General features: G+C 37.2%; 1 protein-coding gene across 4 annotated transcripts in view; it reads right to left on the minus strand.

The window, feature by feature from the left end:
* Positions 1 to 1,503: 1,503 nt before the first annotated feature.
* Positions 1,504 to 25,904, minus strand: part of rfx1a (regulatory factor X, 1a (influences HLA class II expression)) — a 64,044-nt gene continuing 39,643 nt past the window's right edge. For all 4 annotated transcript variants that reach the window (XM_056453297.1, XM_056453296.1, XM_056453295.1 and 1 more), the window contains exons 12-18: positions 22,195 to 22,346; positions 21,861 to 21,958; positions 17,988 to 18,137; positions 12,042 to 12,250; positions 5,853 to 6,006; positions 5,620 to 5,665; positions 1,504 to 3,192 (exon numbers count right to left, since the gene is read on the minus strand). In XM_056453297.1, coding sequence (XP_056309272.1) covers positions 3,032 to 3,192; positions 5,620 to 5,665; positions 5,853 to 6,006; positions 12,042 to 12,250; positions 17,988 to 18,137; positions 21,861 to 21,958; positions 22,195 to 22,346 — 970 coding nt within the window. In that variant the 3' untranslated portion in view covers positions 1,504 to 3,031. The remainder of the gene's footprint in view (positions 3,193 to 5,619; positions 5,666 to 5,852; positions 6,007 to 12,041; positions 12,251 to 17,987; positions 18,138 to 21,860; positions 21,959 to 22,194; positions 22,347 to 25,904) is intronic.

Consider the following 25,904-nt stretch of genomic DNA (forward strand, 5'->3'; position numbering starts at 1 on the left):
CTCTGAGTTGCTGTCATCAAATGGTGCATGTTGCCAGATGTTGAGGGATTCATTTTGCTGTACAAATTGGATGCCGTCATGGACTGCAAAATAGTGCTGGTTTGTTTGAAAGCAGTGCAGCCTCCTTAATTTTTAAAACACTCTGAGGTGCTTTGTTTTGATGAGATTAACTTTGGGTAAAAACACATTCACATGACGCATTTCGAGAACATCAAGGGAAAACTCCCCTGTCCCTTTCGCCTTCCTTTACAGCACTAATTGTTTTAACATTATTGCTTAAAAGATCGAACTCAAACTGACAACTACTGACCTAACCACGGGCATGCGCAGCAGGAACGTTAACTTGTGAGAGAGCCATTCTCTACGTTGATTGGCTGAGAAGAGGTAACATAAGATGAGATAGAAAAGGTGCCTAACTCCACCTTCTCCTCACAGACAGGACAGAAAAGATGCAGCTAGATCAATAAGTAAAGAAGCCCGAAGATTACATTGAAATTACTTTTAAATGGCATAAAATTCTGAAATTATCGTACATTACAGGATTTTTCTCATTATTGATCGTACATCGTACACAGGTCGAAATTATCATAGAAATACGATAATTATCGTACGACTGACAACATAGGTAACCTATATTTAAGTATACAGACATTTGTTAAACTAATTTCCATGACTTTTCCAAAACTTTGTGGGTTTTTCAGTTTTTTTCAAAACTTTTCCAGGCCTGGAAAATGCCATGTCAAAAATTTCATGACTTTTCCAGAATTTTTCATGACTGTCAGATCTAGACTTGTTCCAGCAAATTGATTCTTTTCCTTTCCTAAGTTCAAAGTAGAATGTATTGTGTGATACTGATTGTACAAATAAGCCACATTATTATTTACCTTTTTATTTGTTGGTATGTTGTTTTATTATTTCATTGTGCTTAAATTCATACTATATAAACTTTTAAAACTATAATTGTCCTTTTTTTACTGTAATTTGCCATAATATGAAATTTAAATTAAATATAAAAACACTGTTGTTAGTTTATGTTTTTAATTTAAAAAAAAATGCAACCTGTATGTTTAATAAAGTAAAAGTTTACTGACATAAAACCATAATGTATAAATCAAAATGTTTGTTATATATACACCTGCAGTTCAGAAGATTTTCTGTTGCTTCTTTGTACTCCAGAAGTCACTGCATTGCCTTAGTTTTTGTTTTTTTGTCTCTATCGATGGGCTGCTTTTCTCAGAAGTATCTCAGGCTCTTAACATGTGACTCTTAACAGGAAATCACCTCAGCAAGCGAGCACTTGAACTCCCCTCATTACCACATTTGAAGCTTCTTCATCATGTTTTGTGCTTTTTTTTAGGAAGGATGTCGCACTTTGGTATTAAGAAACCGTAGTTAGGTAGAGGCAGAAAACAATTTTTCACAACAAAGGTGTGAAACCCGGTATGACCTTTTAGAGTAGCAGAAGAAAAGCAGATACAACTAGATATTGGAAAGGATTCACAATTTTAGAAATTAGTGATTTATTCATATTTTAAATTAAAAACATCTGGATTTCATTTGATAACTGCAAAGGCACAACCATCCCCATGGTTCAGATTACTCAAAACACTACCACACTAGTTTTTTTTCGTGTATTATCTTTCCTTTTTTAGCAAGAAACGGAAACGACCTCAAAAAGTGAAAAGGGAAATTCATTTTGTCATGAAAATGGCTGTCGTACAGAGAGGATCTACAGATCTTGCGATATGTCAAGAGGATCAGAGGGAAAGAAAAGCATCATGCTGGTTTGAGATCAGTCAGCATCTTGTGCGCTGCTCACTATCCTTCAGATATACAGCAGCAATAGTTGAAAGATATAGTTTTAATGTACTATAGGTCTCTCGAATTGATCATTAAATAACGCCACAACACAAGAAATAAAGAAGTCGACGAACAAGTCTTGAGAAGCCGAAAGATCCGTTCTCTACTTAGAGCTACTATGGGCAGTGGTGTCAAGTTCATTTGAAGGGTTCTAGTAGTAAAATATCTTAACCCAAATCTTAAATACACAGCAAAACCATCAAATATGCACTAAACAGTGTTAGACAACGCTGTACACATCCAGATTGTCACTTTGTGACCATAGGAAAAAAAAAAGTAAGGACAGAAACATTTTAATGCCTAATACCAAGCTCAGGACCATGTTTGGCAAGAGGAAAAAGTGCAACAAAATAGGAGCAAAATGCTATAAAACCCATATCAAATAAATGAACAGGAGTGAGAGGAGCCTCTCGTTTCTGGCAAACTGCTGTCATTTGCAGAGGTATGTATATAGACTAGCCCTAAAAAATAAAACACACCCCAGCAGAATCACATACACCCAGTAGACTCGAGAGCTGGGCTATAATATGCTTTAAACACTGAATGACATGGCAGTCACTGAAGGCATCAAAAAAGGAACCATTGACGAAAACAACTATCAACACTTGTTGAGAACCACGGACGGCCATTCACTCTTGCACGAAAACACACACACGCGTTCGCGCTAGCCAACGAAACGATAAGATCCCGGATCACTCACCATCACACAAACAACACACGGATAGGCAGAAAGTTTACATCAACACACAACGCACGCACACACTTACAGTCCATCTCCTTACACAACCATTAAAGGTTAAAAAAAAGCTTCATTCAGGTTTCAGTAGCCAATCAGAGCTCAGTCCATCGCAGACCACTCTTATGATCCAGTTGCAGCAGTTTTCGTTTATGTTCTTGCATCTTATGATGTCTACGATCTCGATACGATACGTTATTCGATGACCATGTTATGAGTTGTGCGAGGGCCACACTCTTTGTGTTTCAATGTGTGTGTGTGTGTATGCGTTTGAGACATCGACAGGCATGGAAATGTACATATAAACATCGGAAATGTGGTGTAAATATGTAAGCTGCAGCATTTGTGTTTTCTTGGATGCATGTATGTGTGGATTTGAAGTGCATAAATGATGGGCGGTGATTGTGTGGTGTGTGTGCATGTGTGGCTTTCGGTTCAGTTTTCCATGCTTCCTGTGGTGAACAACACCCTCTGGTCGGTTCGGGCCAGTTTGGCGGGCGGTTCCAGAGATTCGTCCCCCATCGCACCCACGTCTGACTGCAGAGATAACTCCTGACACTCATCATCACTCTCTTCTTCCTCTTCCTCTTCCTCTTCTGAAATGCAAACATACAGAGAAGGTCAATTCTAAGATGTTTTATGAATTTCTGATATATTTATTTTAAAATACAATTTAAATGACTAAAAATTTTATATTATTATTATAAAATTTATTATTATAAATATATTATTACAATTTAAAAGACAAATGTAATTCCATTATATATATATATGTTATTATTTTGATATAAATGTAATGTTTTATAATTGTATTTTTTGTTATCAATTGATTATACGTTTGTTTATTATTTCGAAATTTCATTAAAAGTGATTTTACATTCATTATAAAATATTGTAAATAATTATTTTAAATACATCTTACAAATGAAATAGATTTTTTATTTGTGTATTTGAATCTTTTTTCAAAATACTGAAAATGCATTAAAAATTGTACAGTTTTATATATTTTGTTCAATTAATAGACATTATATGAATACAAAATATTATATGAATGTATTATATTAATACATTTACTTTAAAATAATTACTGATAATGCATTTATGATGATCATTTAAAATACTTTTCATTTTTTAAGTTGACCTTTTATTTAGATGAATAATAAATTACTGTAAATAATAAAAAAATAATGTTTTGTTGCACATTCTTTCAAAATATTTATAACTGATTTTAATTTATTCATTATTATTTTATTTAACACATGTGAAAATGTAAATTATAACATTTAAATGTAAATAATTATTATTATTATAATTGCAGTAAAAAACAGAATAATTTGAAATGCATACAGTTGAAGTCAGAATTATTAGCCCCCCTATTTAATTTTTCTCTATTTCTGTTTAACGGAGAGTAGATTTGTTCAACACATTTCTAAACATAATAGTTTTAATAACTCATTTCTAATAACTGATTTATTTTATCTTTGCCATGATGACAGTAAATAATATTTTACTAGATATTTTTCAAGACACTTCTATACAGCCTATGACATTTAAAGGCTTAACTAGGTTAATTACGTTAATCAGACATGTTATTGTATAAGCAAGTTATTGTAATTTGCTTTAAGGGGCTGATAATTTTGTCCTTAAAACGGTGAAGCTAGCCGAAATAAAACAAATAAAACTTTCTGCAGAAGAAAAAATATTATCAGACACACTGTGAAAATTTCCTTGCTCTGTTAAACATCATTTGGGAAATATTTAAAAAAGAAAAAATAATTCAAAGGGGGGCTAATAATTCTGACTTCAACTGTATATAATTAATACTATTCTAAACTCCATATAATTTTAATATTTTTTGAATAGCTGAACTGTGGGTTACAAATGAAAATTTTAGTGCATTGCTATAGGGTTCATTTATTTTGTCATTATTATTATATATATTTTTTTTAATAAAACCTGAATTAAAGGTGCAGTAGGTGATTGTGTCCAGAAACATTTGTTGTTATGCTGGTTGAAAGTCTCTTCACATTCCAATAGTAATGATTAAAGTAAATGATCTAAATGTATTTATATGTATTTTTATATTCTGGTTGAGGCATAAGACTAAAAAATGCTCATCCAATTAAAACTGTCGGGCCAATAATTCTCATAATTCTGATAAGTAGCCTGAACTGTCTGTCAACAAATGTAGATTTGTACATCTGCGCATCCCTTTTCACGCATACAGATCCGCCGTTCACGTGCACATGAGAGAGAGAGAGAGTGACAGCGGTAAAAACAAATGCTGAATCAAACCTTTTTAAAATCCTGAATCAGTATAGGAGTTAGTTTTGCAAGCTGGAGGAAGCATGACACCATGGCTGTCTATTTTCAGTTTTATAAGGTCCTTTTACAGCATCAATAATGTAGATTTTTATTTAGTTTAACAACAAAATATAAGTAAATAGCGATATTCCGCCTAGCCTGCTTTACTGAAGTGAAGCTGCTTTTATATTCACATCACATTGGTTTATTTTTGAACAATGATAACCTGTGACGCGCTCCCTATATTGTTTACCATGCAACTCTGAATATTTGGTCTGAAATTAGCATGTAAGTATGGTTTAGTCCTGCCGGCCAAGCACCATAGTTTGTTTAGGACGAAGCGACTGAAAGAGTGAGACCGGTGATCCTTGCATGCATGAAATATTGCTACACAACTGAAAACGAGCCAGATATAATCCATTTTTTTTGTTGGGAATTGTAGTATTATAAAGTACTACAAAGTTTTCTAAGTGGCGAATGACATGATCTAGTGGATTGTCTACTGTCTTCTTTATGGGACACGTTCGTGTTTCATGAGGCATGGCTTTGGACGGAAGGGGAGGGACTGTGTTTTCAAAGTTAACAGATAGCATTTTGCCAGAACACCTACTGTACTGCACCTTTAAGTAAAAAAGAAACAAAGTCTGTGACAACCTATCAACCTTTTGACATGCAAATCTTTAGCATCTGTGTGTTATTTTGTGCATACAACTACAAACCTTTATCAGGATCAAGTGGGTTCAGACTTCGGCCAAGACTTGCAAACTTCAAGAGCGAAGAAAAAGTGAGAATTAGCACATTTAAAATGCTAGATTTAGAACGTGTCATTTACAGTTCCTCTGTTGAATATCGTGTTATGAGTAGCTCGCACACTTCTGTTTTGTATTGCTCACTGAAATGTTTACTTCATCTCAGACAAACTTCCCGTTTCAATATGTGAGTGTGTTTGTACCTCTCCCATGACAGCAATCGGTGTTTCACCCTTGGCCTGGGCAACCCTGTGCTCTATCAGATAGTACATGTACTCATCGTAGAGCAGACGAATTAGGTGAAAAGAGCCGAAGCTGGCAGCACTGCGCAGAGTCAGATCTCGGATCACCATAGAGCTAAAGACGAAACAAAGAGACAACATACAGGAAGCGTGAGAGAGGATGAGTAAGAGAGGGAAATGTAACTGACATTATTGTAACTGACAGTCACCCAACGGTCATGACAGCTCTGTTCCAAAACCACAGCACACAATGTAAAATGTTGCAAGCCACATTGATACTACTTTATAGGATTTACTGTTTTAGAAGGGAAACAATGTGACAAACTCTAGCTCTATTTCATTCATTTGTGATTTTGTTGAGACTTTTTTTGTTTTGTGGATATTTTCCTTTAGTTTTGAAGGCACATTATGTAATTTTCGCCACTAGAGGGCGCATATTCACAACAAACAAAGGCCTAGTTTAATGACACCATGACTGAGTGTGGAGTTGTGGTCTTCATTACATCCTTCAGGACTCCTGCAGAATGCATGGATGAACTAAAGTATTCAAATCTTATTATTAGGGTAGTATGAAGCTGAGTAAGACTGAAAGTTTTTATTATGCCACTGTACCACTACTTCCACTTCTTCTACTCATGATCATGTGGAGAAGAAATAGCACTGTTTTATCAGACTAAAACATTTTAATGATAAGTTATAATGCTGCTTCATAAAACACACACCATATTAAAGCATCTTTGGTGTTTTCCTATTTCCTATAAAACCAAATCGCAAATTGAATGTGTATGTGAAGTCATTAGCATGGCCACACAGGACACGGTCTGATTCACTATAGTTAAAATTGCTGAATTCTCTGTATTTTAACATTTTTCGAAACATTTGAGATAATGTAAGTGCATAACACAGCAAAAATATAACACTGTTCTAGTAAATATATATATATATATATATATATATATATATATATATATATATATAAAAACGACAAAGTCTTACATATTCTCCCTTAAATATTCTCCCTAGGGCTGTGCAGGAGAAAAATTTAACATTGCGATATTTTGTTATTCTGTGATATCTATTGCGATATAACTACAATTTCACCAGATAAATATCTCTATTTGGAAAAAAAGTATCATTTTAGAGTTCTGTAGAGAAGTGCATCTGCATAAAATCTTATAAACAAGCTACAAACATTGATAAATACAGTAAAGAAAAAAAACCACAATTGAAATAAAGTGTTTTATTCTTTTTTAAGTCGTATTCAGGAACAGTTTTTAAACTTACAAACTGTAAAATTTCTCATGCCGAAAAAAAAAAACTTTATAAAGTCACAGACCTCAAAAACGCATGCAAATTAAAATTTTGCATATCATTGCATGACCTGATGTGACTATTGTGAAGGATCACGTTGCGATATCGACGCTGAAATTATATATTGTGCACCCATATATTAAATAAATAAATAAATAAATATATATATATATATACACTGGCGATCAAAATTAGAGAACAATTTATAAATAATTGAACAATTCTGAAATAACGTCATCTTCACTGCTCAACAGTTGAAGGAGTTTTAGTCCCGTCTATACCATGCTACCAGAACACCTTTTCCACAAAATAACAAAGGCATTTCAACAAAAACCATTATTTTGCAGAAAACACACTGATCAAAATTAGAGAACACTTTCAGATACCTCCCAGTTATTGGTGTTAATCTGGCACCTGGTGCTAATTTCCCCGATTATCTATCAACCCCTATTTAACTGGCAGCCTAACTTTCAGTTTCATTGACTCTGCAAGATGGTGGGCCGTTCTAAAGTGACTGAAAGCCTCCGGCAGCAGGTTGTCCAGATGAAAGCCAAAGGTATGACCCTATCAGCCATAGCAAGACAAGCTGGTCGTTCCAAATCTGTTATTTCAAGAATATTGAATCTTTACATCCTCACAAACTCATTCAAGTCCCCCAAGAAGGCTGGTCGTCCACGGAAGACAAATACAAGAGAGGACAGGATACTGCGGAGGATCTCAATGGCCAATCGTTTCCACACTGCAGCTGGAATTGCTCACCAGTTCAGCGCTGAACAGGGTAAAGATCTATCTCGTCATACAGTGTCTCGACGTTTAAGAGCATTTGGACTGAAAGCCCACTCTGCAGTGACCAAACCTCTCATTAGCAGGAAGAATCAAAAGGCTAGACTAAGCTTTGCTGAGGAGCATGTTGTGTGGACAGAGGAGAACTGGTCCAAAGTTCACTTCAGTGATGAAAGCAAGTTTAATTTATTTGGGTCCGATGGGAAACATTATGTTCGATGAAAAACTGGAGAAAGACTGAACCTAAAGTGTGTAAAGAAGTCAGTGAAAAGTGGAGGAGGAAGTGTCATGGTTTGGGGTATGTTTTCTGCAGCAGGAGTTGGGCCTCTTATACAGCTACATGGCAGAGTGAATGCAAATGTTTATCAGAACCTTCTTCAACAACATATGGTTCCTTCCCTGCGTTCATCACCCAATCAGCCCGCAGTATTCATGCAGGACATTGCTCCATGTCACACAGCAAAACGGGTAAAGCAGTTCCTTGAAACTGAAAACATTGAAGTAATGACATGGCCTGCCCAGAGTCCTGATCTCAACCCAATAGAAATCCTCTGGAAAATCCTTGGCGACAAAGTTATGGCCAAGAAACCCACTACAGTCACTGAACTGTCGAGGAGACTGGAAGAAGAGTGGACCAAAATCACACCAGAGCAGTGTGAGAGACTAGTGCTGTCCTGTGGCCGCAGATGTGCTGAAGTCATTCAGAGCAGAGGCCTGTACACTTCCTACTAATTGCTGACTGTTGTAACCTTCAGAAAAAAATGCTGTAATCTTTTTCCATGCTACAATCATTGTTGTTCTCTAATTTTGATCAGTGTGTTTTCTGCAAAATAATGGTTTTTGTTGAAATGCCTTAGTTTTTTTTGTGGAAAAGTTGTTCTGGTACCATGGTATAGACTGGACAACAACTCCTTCAACTGTTGAGCAGTGAAGATGACATTATTTCAGAATTGTTCAATTATTTATAAATTGTTCTCTAATTTTGATCGCCAGTGTGTATATATATACATATATATATATATATATATATATATATATATATATATATATATATATATATATATATATATATATATATATATAATTTTTTTTTTTTTTTTTTTTTTTTTTTACAAAGAAAATTTTTTCAACACTAATAATTCTGACTTCAACTGTATATTTGTCCAGTACTGCTTCTATCATTACAGCAGCAAAGAAACATGATAAACATGATGGAAATTTAAAAGTCACTGGCTGAGGTCTTTCTGTGGTGCAAAGCCCTGACAGTCATTTTAGTGGGTGAGAGCGGAATTCACTTCACTTTTGTGGCTTATTGTCACTTGAACTCTCAAATTCTCATGCTTATGTGTTGAAATGCAAATCTTGCTCAGTGTTCACGGAAAAAGTCTAGTTCGAAATTGAAAGCAATTCTAAATCATTATCCATGCATTGTCTTAAAGCAAAAACAACAACAAATAGAGAAATCGAGAATCTCCGAAATAGAGAAATGGGATGTTTTATTATAGCCATGTTCCTTGTAAGAATGGTTAAATCTCTTCAGAATATCAGACCCTGAGAACTGTTATGGAATTTCATGAGACAAGACCACAAGAATTGCTATGTAATAAAACAATAAACTTTCTGATCTGAGAAGATGATCAGGAAACCCGCTGTTAACCAACTGTTCTATTCAAATTATCCTGAGACAGTTCACAATATGCTGGAAACACAGAGCTATACCTAACCAAGGGCAATGCGAGAAAGTTCACCCTTTTCCTTTCACCTCAAACCTTCCCACTTGACCCTTAAGTTACCTTCTGATCAGAGCAGATCATTCACATTTTCACATAAAATGTCCGAGGTTTTAATATGGTGTGTCTTGCAGCACTATATTCATGTTTGGTATCATTTTAAATGTCTCTGTGTGATTTGTAAAGTGGTCTTAATTTCCCTGTAATATTTCACTTCTATATGCTGACTTGTTTATTGGCTTTGATAAAATCTTTGCCAGATGCTCCCCCTCCTTAGAGATGGTTAACACCTCAAATTCACCAGGCAAGGGTCTCTGTGACACTTCTATTGTCTTGAATTTATGGCTGTTTGTTCTGAGTTGAGTATTTAAAGGAAATGTGAACAAGTATCATTGGGATCTTGTAGCCAAGACACCCCGTTGCAGCACGTGAGTCTCTGAGACTTATATGCTGCAGCATAGCTACTTCTCGGGTCAGGTATGCATCTCTTGCTCTTTGATTTATCTTTGAGTAATAAATGTTGTATTTTTACAGTATCATCTCTGAATTGGCTTTCTTATTGTTTTATTATGTAATTAGCTTAATACAATTTTACCTGACAAATAAAATGTTAAGTTTTGATTCGTTCTGAATTCTCCAGAAATCTTTTTATATCCAGTAGATTAAGTCTGCGCTACCTTTATGATTCGACATGATTAGACTTTCGATTCTAAAGACACATTTGAATGTACGGAGTTGTTTTGACATGACAGCATGGAGATCTTTAATCATCCAATTGCTGGAATTAGCAAGTTGTATGAAAGTGGCTAAATCCACTACCTTTTAGGATGAGGGAGCAGTTTGCAACCAGACTATTTAAGTATTAGCTAACCCTACATCCTCTGACTAGCTTCAGTGTCAGCATACTGTCCGTGTGAAGTTACGCAAACCCTGGGCGTGAAACTCTGAGCGGCATTCGGTCCCTAATGAACGTATTACTGAAGAATAAGGGATCAGATATAGATCAAAACCCTAAATCGAGTCATAAATGATGAAAGTGATCGGTTCTTACAATTAGAAATACAGTCTAACTTTGACATTCACTTAAAATTGGAGTCAGATTAAATTCGGAGCTGAAAAACCAAATTTCGAATAAATTTCAATAAATAACACAATTCTTTTCAGAAGCACTAGAAAGGCTTACATGCATTTAACCTTCGACCATGCTGTTAGTTTCATTATTGGGCTAATAGATGGACTTCTACATTCCTGAAATAAAATTTTCACAGATCGTTTCTGTAAACATCAATAGCTTTTGATTCAAATAATGCTCACTGAGTCAAATCAATAATCAAATCGAAGAGAGAGCTTGTGAATTGGAATCAAATCAAATCAAATAGGGACATCTGATTCGATACCCAGTGCAATTTATATTGTTCTAAGTCATTTTTAGGGGAGCGCTCAGTGTGATTCAGTGTGAAGCAAGTGAATGAAAAGATGGCTACTACAGTGCAGTGATTTAAGATTACCTTATTCTTTCTAACCTTTCTAAGATTACCTTGTTCTTTCTAAAGTCACTATAGTTAGATCAGTAAAAACAGAATATGTGGCCTGTGTTGCTGTTTAAACACATTTGACCATAAAACCGTGTGCACTATGAAAGCTATCCAACCTATTGCGTTTTTCACTTACCCTGGACGTGGGCAAAAGTGAAGAAGTTCAAAATGTTTTACACCCCATTTACACCAGTTACTAGCATCACCCAGTTGTGATCAGGTTGACTAAAAGACAGCTTAAAGGGTTAATTCACCCAAAAATGAAAATCACGCCATGATTTACTAACCCTCAAGGCACCCTAGCTTTCGTCTTTCAGTTGATTCTATTCAGAGTATTACATTTGTTTTTGTTTCAAGTTACAGAATTGTAGAGAATGGCTGTTTTTTTGGCTGTCCAAAACAAGTAAAATCGAGAGCATATGCTTGCACAATAATATATGGCTCCAGGCACAGTGAATAAAGTCAACATAATCTGACAAAAAGACAGAAAAAAGTCTCTCTCTTCTGAATATGTGTTGTACATTGAGCAAAAGTAACACAAAATTGTTAAATATACTGAAAGTAGATATTTTTTATAACCAAAATGCATCAATTCAAAATTGCATCAAGAGATCTTTATTTAACTCACGGAGCAGAGTGAGGCACTTTAAATTGTGGATGGATGCGCTTTGAGTTATTGAATTACTCTGAATGGATTGAACTGAAAGAAGAAAGTCGTTTACAACTAACCAACCCTTTAACACCAAGGCCCACTGAGAACATTTTCAAGAAGGCCAGAAAAACGGGATTACCTGTAAAAGCTCCACTTCAGCAAGAAGAGTTTAGCTGCTTTCGGAAGAGCAGCGCTGGACTGGTAGGGCTTTAGGACCTGCGAGACCACCCCATCCAGCCAGGCGGCCCACTGCTCCAGAGAGTTCTGCTGCTGAAGGGTCAGCTTAAAGTCCTGCTCCAGCCGCTGCACCACCCGGTCCTCACACCGGCACACCCATGAGGCCTGTTCCTGCAGGACATTCAGAAAAAACACTCTCGATCACATACTGTACCATTTCATCTCTCACTAACTCATCAAACTCCTCCTGACATCTTATTAGATTCATAAAACGATTTCATTCAAAATGCACAGTAAATACCACTGTATTAGAAGTGGTGGAATAATGCTAAATGCAGAGATAATAAATCATTTGTATGTTGTATGTAATCTGTTGTAATTGTGTTTATTAGCCTAATATTTTTGTTAAAAAGGGGCTTAAGGCTCATTCACTAGACGCAGATCAGCAGAGTGAACATACAAAATCACTCCTGACATTAAATGGCACTCAATGGAAAACAGAAATACCACGGTACACAATGTGTGCATATCTTGACCAGTTTATGCATGAGCTCCACCATGTAGTGTCTACTGTAGCTTCAGCAGCTCAAGGTTATGAGTTATAAGTGCCAATCTCATTGGTTGAGATCATTTTTAATATGGCGGGTCAGGTTTATTTTTTATTTATTTATTTATTTTTTACATCTTACATTTTGCAAGCTGGTGTGCATATTGGTCCCCTTTCTTTAGTCACAAGGTTTTAAACACTGGTCAAAACACAAGTGGAAATCTGTGCACACACTGGCCTTTAGTATATATTACAGCCCGATAGAGAAATTAAGTGAAAGTTAGTCATAGAATAAAACAGGATGAGTAAATTAAAGAGATGAGCAATATAAAAACAAAACAGCTGTTTGGTGATGAACATGATCCAGGATCATTCTTCATCTATTGTCTCACCGTTTTTTGTCAGAAAAGGTGCTGTCACTACTTGTTTTGCCTGAATTAATGCATTCAGTGTAAGCTGCATGATTAATCATTAAAGATCAGGATCTCGACACCCACACAATATAAAATATAAATGATAGTGATTTGCATATGTTTATTGATCCTTCAAATCGCTGCATTTAAATCTGTTTGAGAAACGCACAAATCAAGTAAGAGATTGAGTCTTTAGTCTTTTGAGTTGTGTAGTTACAAAGAGTCAAATAACACAGAAGTACTGGGATAACAGTTTATAGTTATATATGAAACCACTGATGTTTATGGTAAAGATTAAAATCACTGTCATGTGCTCAAAATGAAAGTTGTTGGCAGCAATTACATTATTTAATCAATAGGTGGCGACAACCAGCCATCAAAAATATGCCACTGAATAATTCTTAAAAAATGATACATCTAGCAATGAAACATGAAGTTTTATGAGTGAATAACTGAATCATTTATTGAAAATGAGACTAAAAATAAATATGGGTTGTACAAATTATGATGTTAGATTTCTACATTTAAGGTCATCAGTAACAGTAGTGATAACAGTGAATTTTTCACAGTACTGAATATTTTAGTTTATTTTTATTCAGCTGATTATTTATTCATTTTATTTGTAATAAAATTACAGGTTCTACATTCTGTTTGTTAAAACCAAAAGTTTCTTGCAGTACTGTTTTTGTAATAAATGGAAAGCAGATGACATTTGTCTCCTCCCCTTTTTGGCTGATCCGAAAAATGGTCCGATCTGTGACTAAAAACCTTAACGTGATCCGAACTGTGAGATTAGTGATCCGTTACACCACTAACAGAGAGGTCATGGTTTAATCTTCGATTGGTCTCATGCAGTCATGTGATGAGATTTCGCAGTCAGAGTTTGCAACGCAGCAACGTGCAAAACTTGTAGCAAGAGCATCGGCACGCAGCATCGTCCCCTGTGGTAGCAAATAACAGTACAATGGTGAGTGTGTCAAGTATGAAAGCCTCTGCAACTCGCGGCTGTACATTAATAACTGATAGTTGGGTTTATGTTTAGGGAAGATGTGGACATTATTAACTATGATGGTTGGGTTTAGGGTTGGGGAAGATGTAGACATTAATAACTATGATGGTTGGGTTGAGGGTTGGGGAAGACGTAGACATTAAAGGGCACCTATGGTGAAGAATCTACTTTTCTAGCTGTTTGGACAGAAATGTGTGTAAGTATAGTGTATAAACTGTCATATTGGGGTGAAATAAACACACCCAGTCCTTTTTTTTCAAATTTAACAACATAAAAACGGTGGACCAATTGGAGCGGTTTTCAGATCAACCGCAACTTTATGTATGAGAGCGGTCCCCCCGCCCACCAATATTGATTGACAGGCGTGCATTAACATATCCCGGTAGTCACGTGTATAATCATATAAACAAGACCAGACGTGCGCAAAGCAACTGGGAATAAACGGTCTGTTCAGTTCGCTAGGATCATCAATCATCATCAATGTGATCAAGAGTGAGTTTTACAAGTTTAAAATGTTTTAAAACAGAGCATGTGTGAAATGAATTACAGCGATTCACTTCAGATTCACTTAATCAGCACAGCCGCGTGTCAGAACAATTATAAAAGACACTTCAATCGCGGTTTGTGGACGTTAAATTGGGTTTATTTTGTACAATAATATAAGAGATATCCATACAGCAGTGGATGTTACCAGTATCATGTCACATATGCGTGCAAAACGAGTGCAAAGCTTAACGCGCTGTCTCTCTCTCTCTCTCTCTCTCTCTCTGTGAGTGTATGTGTGTGTCTGCTGCGCTATGTGTGTGTGTGTGTCTGTGTGTTTGTCTGCGCTATGTGTGTGTGTGTGTGTGTGTGTGTGTGTGTGTGTGTGTGTGTGTGTGTGTGTGTGTGTGTATGTCTGCGCTATGTGTTTGTGTCCTCGCTGTGTGTGTGCGTGAACTTTGTAATGACATTGTGTGTGACTCATTGTTGCAACTCCACAAAAAATGCATCAAATACTGATTGTTAAAGTTCTTACTGTAATATTTCTCACACACGTTACGTGAGATCTGATTCCTGAGGCAGCCGAGGGCGGCGATTGCTGACAGGCACGTGGGAACGGTGGGCGGGGAGGACTAGCCTTAAAGGGCCAGTACAAAAAAACAGCAAAAACGTTTTTTCCAGCTATAATATAGACACTTCAAACAGCAATAATAAATAATCTGATGGGTGTTTTGAGCTGAAACTTTACAGACACATTCTGAGGACACAAAAGACTTATATTAAATATGTAAAAAGGGGTAACCTATGTGCCCTTTAATAACTATGATGGTTGGGTTTAGGGTTGGGGAAGATGTAGACATTAATAACTATGATGGTTAGGGTTGGGGAAAATGTAGACATTAATAACTATGATGGTTGGGTTTAGGGTTGGGGAAGATGTAGACATTAATAACTATGATGGTTGGGTTTATGTTTAGGGAAGGTGTAGATATTAATAACTATGATTGTTGGGTTTAGGGTTAGGGTAGGTGTAGACATTAATAACTATGATTGTTGGGTTTAAGTTTGGGGAAGGTATAGACATTAATAACTATGATGGTTGGGTTTAGGGTTGGGGAAGATGTAGACATTAATAACTATGATGGTTGGGTTTATGTTTAGGGAAGGTGTAGATATTAATAACTATGATTGTTGGGTTTAAGTTTGGGGAAGGTATAGACATTAATAACTATGATGGTTGGGTTTAGGGTTAGGGTAGGTGTAGACATTAATAACTATGATGGTTGGGTTTATGTTTGGGGAAGGTGTAGACATTAATAACTATGATGGTTGGGTTTAGGGTTAGGGTAGGTGTAGACATTAATAACTATGATGGTTGGGTTTATGTTTGGGGAAGGTGTAGACATTAATAACTATGATGGTTGGGTTTAGGGTTGGGGAAGATGTAGACATTAATAACTATGATGGTTGGGTTTATGTTTAGGGAAGGTGTAGACATTAATAACTATGATTGTTGGGTTTAAGTTTGGGGAAGGTATAGACATTAATAACTATGATGGTTGGGTTTAGGGTTAGGGTAGGTGTAGACATTAATAACTATGATGGTTGGGTTTATGTTTGGGGAAGGTGTAGACATTAATAACTATGATGGTTGGGTTTAGGGTTGGGGAAGATGTAGACATTAATAACTATGATGGTTCGGTTTAGGGTTGGGGAAGATGTAGACATTAATAACTATGATGGTTGGGTTTATGTTTAGGGAAGGTGTAGACATTAATAACTATGATGGTTGGGTTTAAGTTTGGGGAAGGTATAGACATTAATAACTGATGGTCAGGTTTAGGTTCAGGGTAGGTGTAGACATTATTAACTGATGGTTGGGTTTATGTTTGGAGTAGGTTTAGATGTTAATAACTGATGTACAGCACCATCTTGCCGACAACATAATTTTAACATGGCTCCATAACTTCAAGTTACGCCTCTAACATACTACAAGTTACATTCCTAAGGCTCCTTCATGTTACGCCCCTGTCTTGCAGTTCGCAGACAGACCCTACTCCCAGTGTGGGCCACGGCTTTACTTCATGGTTTTCGCTACATTCATTCGTCCGTGGCGGGGCACCACACCTACATTCATCCATGGCTACATTACAGCTTCTCATTCAAAATATTCGTTTTTTTTAAATAGCGGGTTATAATCGCACCAAAAACGTATTAAACGGTAAGTAAATTATAACCGCGAAAACTTCTGTAACAGTAGTGCTGTGCGTTCTTTGTTTAACACTTTAAGGTGACGTGCTGACAGACTGACTGACTGACAGACTGATGCGTGAGGCCATCAAACACGGCGTAGCTTTCAGTTATGATGAACACAGTTTCCATAATTATATTTTATTTACAGATAAAGGTCTGTGGTTCTGCATACAATGACTTTATCTTGCTGGAGTTTATAGCCGTTTCACTTTACTTCAGGACGCATTCATGCCACTCTGTAGTTCTGTTACAGACATTCATAAATATTCCTAGCAAATCTAATAAATGTTGGAGACATACTCGTTACATAAACGCGCTAAATCACAGTTCAGCAGCGTTTATTTGAGGGCGCGCAAGAAAATATTAAGGAGCGGATATTTGAGGGCGAACAAGACGTTTTGTGCACGAGCAGAGGAAATCAGCGCTCGAGCACAGAGATTGACACGCTCGTAGGCTATTACATTAATGCGATCTCGACTTAATAATGCGCTCACGACATTTGTCAATGAAACAACGCCACATGTAGTTGGTAGATCTGTGTAAAATGCCCAACAGAGTCTGCTGCCACAGCTGGAAAAAATCCAACATCCAACTATGAAGCCTGCAACAAATTTTACACCAATATTTTGTGATTTCATATATATAGAAGGCATGTTAAATGCAACTAAATCTTGTCAAAATGTTCCATCATTATTCAGCTTTGCATGTTATGTAAAGATGAATAAACATACTCTCATCCTTTACTTCATAAAAAGCATAAAAGCAAAGGTGATCATGCTAAATTTGATCATTTTTCAAATGAACTTACTGTACATTGGTGTAAAAGCTATTGGTTAGACAGAGCTCATTAATATTAGTGTTTTAGTAATTAGTATTTTGTGGCTGGGTTCCAGGGTTGTGGCAGGCATTGTACAGGCATGTACTGCGAGTCATTTTAGGCAGAATTATCAGCTAGATGACTACACACACTCAGTAAAAACCCTTTTTAAAATCACTTTCAAAGAAACAAACTATGTTATTCTAAACACTCACTAAAGTTTCCGCTTTCCTAATAGACAGACCACAAACACCCACAGCCACACCAAGCCAAAAAATGAGCTCATCTCAGATGGTGACAGATGAAAGCTCTAGTAAATACAGCATCCAACCTCAAGTCTGGCTGGGATGTGAGAGATTTGTCCAGTCACACACAGACACACACACCTGCACGTTTGCAAAATCCACTCTGTTGAGGTCGCTGAGCATCTGGTTGATCTGAGCAGTGTTTTGCAGGACGGCTCGAGCTGCCTGGGCCAGGTGGTTTAGAGAGGTGTACCTGCGCAGAGTCTGAGCAAACGCACTTGCAGACGTCACCTGAACAAAAGACAGTTCACAGAAAGTAACTGATGAAATGTTTTATATTTAATAGTTGCATTGTCAAATGTTTGATTAATTTTTGATGAATGTGTGTAGCTAAAATATTTCTAGGGATTTCATTCTATCATTCATTCATTTTCCTTCGGCTTAGTTTCTGATTTTATCAGAGGTCGCCACAGCGGAATGAACCACCAACTATTCCAGCATATGTTTCACACAGCAGATGCCCTTCCAGTCACAACCCAATACTGGGAAACATTTCTAGGAATTTTGTTTTGCAATTAAATACCCTTGTGTGGGCTGTTGGTGATGTTTTCATCCACTCTGGGTGATTTTGAGTCTTAATTTGGCCACAATTCTCTTTGTGTTTCTGCAAATGGAATGATTTTTGGTGGCAAACATTATCTTCATACATATTTTGGGAAAATGCGTTGAACGTTTTTAAAAACTCTGGGCAAATTTACTACCCTTTCGTTATATTGGTGGCTGTTTTTGGCGCATTGACTTCCATTATAATGACATTTTTTGATTGCAAGTCCATGACACAATATAATCATGTAAGGTTAAGGTATTTTGGTTAAATATAAACTAGGGATGCACCAATCCTGATACTAGGATCGCATATGGGTTCAATACCGCATATTTTTGCTGTCACGGCTCTCGAAATATTTTGGTTATATCTAAACGAGGAAAACAGATACAGTGCTTGTTATAACGGCACAAACCAGCACAAATCGAGCACAAAGGAGCTGTGCTGATTTGCAGTGATTTGAGCAACATGGGGGGGGAAAGTGACGTCACACGGTCAAAAAAAATGCTTAATATCTCAGACCCCAAACCAGCACAAACATTCATTTTTACGGCACAAATCAGCACAAACATAGCACAAACGAATGCATAGTTATGGGGATTATTGGTCTAACTTTATTTTGATGGTCTGTTTGTTGAATTTAAGTTACATTGCATCTATATGCCAACTAATTCTCAGTAGACTGTTAGGTTAGGGTTAGTGTAAGTTGACATGTACTTGCAAAGTTTCTTATAATCAGTTAAATGTCTGTTGAAGGAGCAGTATCCACAGATATTAAGCAGACAGTCTACTAATATTTAAATGGACAATCAAAATAAAGCATTACCGGATTGTTTATTTTTATGGGGTGCCAACTTCAAAGAGGTATCTTGATGGTGGTTTTCCCTCTTGGGAAGAGGTTAAATTAATCAGTTTTACTGTTGATCAACAGTTGCAGGGCAAAAAAAAGCTTAGTTTCTGGCTTTAATATGGATTATAGTGCGCGTGTGAAAGTGTGAGATACCTTTGTGCACTTACAGTACTTTGATAGGTCTGAGTAAATCCAAATAAGCAGCTCAGCTCTCAGAACATAGTAAACATAGTAAGTGTATTTATGCACACACACTATAATCAGCTGTTTCACTCCACAGAACTCCATATAAAAGCCAGAAACATTTTTGCAGAGGCCTATCTAAAGGGTTAATGCTGCGAACTGATGGATGATCAACAGTAAAAATAACAAATTTGACCTCTTCCCAACAGGGAAACCACCAACAATCAAAAATGCATGATTATATGGCATCATAGTTTTGCATTCAAAAAATGTGGTTATAATGAAAGTCAATGGGACTAAAAGAGGCACCAACATAACAAAAGCGTAGTCCATTACAGACGTGTACAAGAGGGTTAATGCAGATGATATGATATCTGGGAAAACTATGATTTTCATTACTAAACCTCCTCAGCTTAGTAATGTATGTCTGATTATGTGTCACAAGCATGTTCTTTAGCTTTCTGTTAGACCCAGCATACACAATATTAGTCACAAGAACAGACGTTTTGTGGTGTTCACTGTAGTGGTTGACAATTATAAGGCCAACATAGAATCTGTGCCAAAAAGACAATTTGCAAGCACAGAGAATGTATATTTAATTTCTGCTCCACTTCAGCAAATAACAACTCTCAGTCTTATGGACCCACTCAGTGTTAGGACTTTGCAAATGAAACCACATTTATAGTCCAAAGTTCAAACTTGAGGCAAGCAAGCAGCATTATCTAGCAATTGCATGTTTTGTTCACGCTGTTACTGCCTAGCAGCAGAAATAAACATTTTAAGGCAAGTCATGTCACTTGGCAGCCATCTTTGAAATGCCTCTCGGTCATACAAGTGCAGCTCCTATCTTTGAATGAGGAAGCTGTTAGTCAAGCTTACAATTAAACGTCATATTTGAAATCACCAATTAAATCTGATAAACAATGTGTCTTAAATTGTTTCTAAATGTTTGAATCAAACAAAAAAAAAAACAGCTTTTTTTCAGCTTGCCCAAGGTAATATGCATGCTCACCTGAAGGGACAATTTGCAACACCAACCTCCATTATGGCTACGCCATCAGTCCTCATCATGTCAATCAAAGTATGTAACTACCATAAAAATCAATAACTTAGGTGTTACTCAATATCATCTTCTGAAAAAACGTGCATCCAATTGCATTGGTCTTCTAAGGTAACCCAGCAAGCATTTGATTTGTTTTTAAAAGATGTCTAATTGATGTCTAAAAGATGTCTTAGTTAAAACAAGGCAAAATTTGGGCAGTCAGTGAAAATCTAATAGACGTCCAAGAATAGGCCAAAACTAGACTAGTGGTCAAATAAACAGAAATAAATCACTAAACATATATAGCCCCTTTCACACATACAGACTTTTCCGGAAAATTACCGGCAATTTTCCGGAAAGGTCTGTATGTGTGAACAGGCCCTTTTTGGAAATACCGGTAAATTCGTTCCGGCTATTGTCCGGAAAGAGAAGTTGTAACATTACCGGTAATTTGCCGGAATGCTGCGCTGTGTGAACGCAGAAGGAAGATTGCCGGAAAGACCGCGTGCACGTCTATAGACCGTGCTGACGTGAGACGTCTGCTTTAGCCAATCAGAACACTCAGACGCATTCACGTTCGCGCGGTTTCTGGAAATAAAAGCCTTTTGAATATTTTCCCAGACACATTTAACTGCAAGAAGAAGTTAGTCAGATAACGTTTATATGTTCATCTTAATGCCAACAGTGTAAATAATTATCGATAAGATGCTTATGATTAGCCGTTGTTTGTTTACCTTCAAGCTCTGCTTCCTTCAGTTGCTGCTAAAGTTCCGATTTTCCAACTCGAGTAATTCACACAAAATGATCATTTGCGCCACTTCATTCGCGCCGCAGAATGTCTATTCGCATCTTTGCATTGACTTAACATGTAAATTACTCATGCTTGATGCTTCATCCGCATCTGGTGTGAACGCACCTTTAGTGTTTGAATGGCGGAGGCAGGAATTCATTTCAAGTAATGAGGTCAGATAGGAAAGACTGCACCATGTAGTTCATTTAACAGTAGAGATTTCAAGTTTTAATGTATGTAGATTTATTTCTCATGTCTGTGAGGCAAGTATTCCCTGAGATTCCAGCACATTTTCTGACCCCAACATTTGCTGCAGAACCTAGGAACACACATCTAGACTGAGACTAAGCCCCCCCCTCCAGAGAATCATTAGTTTATAGCGACTGATGAATGGCTACTTTACTAGACAGTGGGCATTCCTTTGCTAGAGTGGCCATATTGACCGTTGCATATTTAGGTATGGACAAAGCAATCGAACCAAATTTAAAAGCACATTTAGAAACATTACGAAAAAGAAATGATCATATTTAGTTGCTATTTCTTACCTTGACACGAACCATCTCTTCAGGAATGTTCACCATGGCATTAGTCAACCAGCTCTCAAGACTCTTGGCAAAGTTTCGGATGGCTTGTGTTAAGGCACCTAGAGAAATTAAGATATATCGGCAAAATACATCATATTGTCTGGCAGTGGATGATTTACTCGTAATTGGTACCACCAGCAGCACTCGTGTTGAGCTACTTCCAGTTTGGCAAGGAGATGGTGAGCAAAAATAGGCCACTGTTGGCAAACAGTGAGCCACCTGATGGATCACCATCAGCTCTGGCACATAAGGCTGCATAGTAATAAGTGGAGCGAGAGAACATCCTGGAACTCACTGGGAATAGGTCTCAGAACGTCTGGGATGAGCATCTCCACCAGGCCTTGGTACAGTGTGTTGTCGCAGTCACGACTCCAGCGAAGCACCGGGTCATATTTACAGAGAATCACCAAACATGACTTGGGCAGCCTCTTCTCCGACTCATCGTGCCTAAGATATTAAAAAAATGGATTTGGCTACTATCTTATTTATCTTATTCATTAACCCTATGAAGTGCACTATATTATATTTGAAACACAAATCTCTATGGTTTCAACATGATAAAACTTTGCTTCAAAGGACACCGAGTTTACCCCTTTTTTAAGATTTAATATTAATATTATGATTCTTCTATGAGTGTGCCAGTTTAGGTTCAGTTCAAAACACAATTCAGATTTTTTTTTTTAATGTGTTAAAAAGTGTTATTTTGGGGGCGTGTACACAGGTCGCTGTTTTAAGGGTGTGTTGCTTCACATGAAAATTAGTTTCGACTTACCGCCCAACGTAACAAGCTTTGTGTTTGGCAACAGACAGACAGAGAGAAGCAACATGAGTGAGAGGACCAGCATGTAGCGGTATATGTACGACTCGGACACAGACCAAGCAGAGAGTACAAAATCATTTGTGTCTGTGTATACTTTTACAGCCAACTGTGTGCTAGTTTAAAGTTCTGAGCTTGTACACCAAGACTAATAACCACGCACACTGAATTAACTTTGACTGAGAGACCAGATGCGCCGCTCAGAGCCGCAACACGGCACATCAGACGTGCACTTTCGCATGTTATTTAAAAAGAAATCATTTAGATGACGCTCTGTGGCGCGGCAGAAATATGAACAGTGTCCTGGGTTGTGGCTGGGCGCCATGGACAGCTGCCGACTTGAGGCGCCGTTGTGTGTACCCTGATAGAAACTTGTTTTTAGAATTCTAAAATGCATGGCGCTGCGTAGTGCGATGCTGTGCGTCGCCAAGCGGAGCTTCTGGTGTGTGACCTGCTTAAGGCAAGTCCGTTGATTTATTTCCAATGGAGGGACGCGCACGTGAGGCAACGTGCTAGCACTTTCCAGCTGGACCTAGTTAAGATGACCGGGAGCTTCTGTGATCGCAGGAAATGCAAACGGCTGAAGTTTAAGGAAGACGCAATGAAAAGTACACGTTTGCTAACCCACCTAAAGTTACAAACAATGGCGCTGATGAAAGTGGTTATGTGTAAATGTTGATCTTGTGTTGTGCCCAATAAGCCTTACATCTAAAAATAGAGAAAGGGTGTTTCTTTGGTGACATCGCTTTGACTCACACGCTGAAAATGGTGGATGTGAAACAACAAACAGAGGATATGGTAATGCGCGCCTGTCAATCAATATTGGTGGGCAGGGGGACCGCACTCCTACGTCAAGTTGCGGTCGATCTAAAAACGGACAAAAGGACTGGGTGTGTTTATATTACCCCAATATGACGGTCTATACACTAAACCTACACATATGTCTGTCCAAACAGCTTGAAAAGTAGATTTTTCACCATAGGTGCCCTTTAAAGGTCCAATGAAATTAAAATAATAATAAAAAATTGTAGATGCTAGCATCAGTATTGTTAGTTTTTAGGATATTTATAAGCTAGTGCTCACCAAAACAGTGACAAAATTCGCTTTTAGGAGATATAAAGTTGATATAAGCTTATAGTTTGTCACTTCCGCCTAAATGGATCAACAGTTTGATTGACGTATCCTCATACTTCATCAAATCGTGACCAATCAAATGCTCTCTAGTATCTGACATGCTCCGCCCCTTCAAGACGCTTATGCTCAACCACTTCACTGGCAGAGCAGTGATAAAACAAAACACTATTGGCTGTTTTTTGAAAAGGGGAGGAGCTACAGTATTTCCCACCCTCTTTTCATCTTTCGGTTGAGATTACGTCAAACATCTAATAAAAATGCACATATCAAAGCACTTAACAGGACCTTTAAAACCTGCTTTACATAATCGAATTGATCGTTTATATAGAAATAATTAGCTATAGATTTTACCTAAATGTTTCACTAATAGTTAATAGCATTTTGTCAAAGCTCAGTCAGAGCAGTTGAGCTCAATAAGAGACGATCAAACTGAACTTTGTTGTTGTTGTTGTTAGAGCAGCTGACGGTAGTATTAATAAACTTGTAAGCAACGATAAACAACACAGCCATAATGGAGACAGCTGATTATTCATATTGGTGTAATGTTCCGATGTCAGAGTTTTGTCAAATATGGTTCCATCTGCCATTATTCGCGTTAATCCTCTTTCGCAGGAGTCCAAAACCACCTCAAGTAAGCATAATTTTTTTGAGTGTGAAATATGTGATTTTTTTTTTTTTTTTTAAATTTGTCATTTCAATCACTTGTTTCTCAGGCCAGGTTTACACTAATACGTTTTAGTCATGTCTACACTGGCGTTTCACCTAGCATTTCTGAACAGCTCTCCGTCCACACTATACTGCTGAGAACGCACATCACGTGACCACACACACACACACACACACTGTCATGCACTGCAGCGTATGTGTGTGTCAGAGCTTCATGCAGTCAGTGGGTGCTTTGAGCACAGAACCCGAGGTGAGAGCTGTGCACATCGGACAGTTCATCAAGGATCTACCGCTGGATCTAATCTCACTATATTTGTTAACTGTGATATTTAATTCATCTTGTTGTCTATTTTCTATCTACATATTCTTCAACTTTGGTCTTTTGAATCTATTACTTGTTAATAGGTATTGTGTTTTGGCTGAGCGCAAAGATAAGTTAATATATGAATTAATGTAACCACGTACACTGATTCTGCACATCTGACTGATTGCTTGCCTTTATTTCCTATAATGTATAAACTTATTGTACGTTATACTTTTATAATGGCCATTATTGATTATTAAAACTGATATTCAGCAAAAGAGAGGGTATGTTTCTTATTTTTCAATGAAAATTAAAGGAGGCAGCTATGTTATAGGCCTCGTTTTGTTATAAATATGCATACAGTAAAGATGATGGTCATATAAATATGAAGCTACTTGACGCCTCAACATTTTTGGTGTCTGTTAAGTTGTTAATATCAAAATGAAAATAGGCAGTTCCTCATATCGAGTTTTCATTTTATTTTTAAAACTAAAACGTAATATTATAAATGGGGCCTTAGAGAAGGTTCTGGCTGCAGACCTAGTGCACATGCAATCTGAGACTGCATGCCTGCTTTTAATGTGCACACCTAACCCTGCTCCTCACCCCACCCCTTCACAGTGACGTCAATAGCTCTGCATGTGTTCGAGACTGCACGTCTGAAACTGCATGTCTCAGCTTGCATGCGCAGATACTATTGGTTTCTCATGCAAAAATTTAAAATGTGCATTAACACAGGGTGATGGAAACCCAACTATAGACTTCTTTCAGATTAGAGACATAAGCACAGTGGGGAAAATATCCGTTAGTCAGCGCAAACCATGAAATATATCAGACGCATTTGAATTCTGCACTGAATGCTGTATTATAGAGTGATGTAGAGCAAATTAGAAGAAAAAAATGTTAATGGAACTCAGTATTACTATTAGACTGTAGCTGTCGTCAATCATTAGATGGGGTTCTACTGAGCTCAGTGGCTCTTGCTGAACAGTGATATAAACAAAATGCTACTGGCTATTTTAAAAAAAGAGGATATGCTCAATATGTCTTGCACCGACTTCCTGTTTCACTTCAAATTTTCAAC

Source organism: Danio aesculapii, chromosome 3, assembly GCF_903798145.1.
Source record: "Danio aesculapii chromosome 3, fDanAes4.1, whole genome shotgun sequence".
Taxonomy (NCBI): domain Eukaryota; kingdom Metazoa; phylum Chordata; class Actinopteri; order Cypriniformes; family Danionidae; genus Danio; species Danio aesculapii.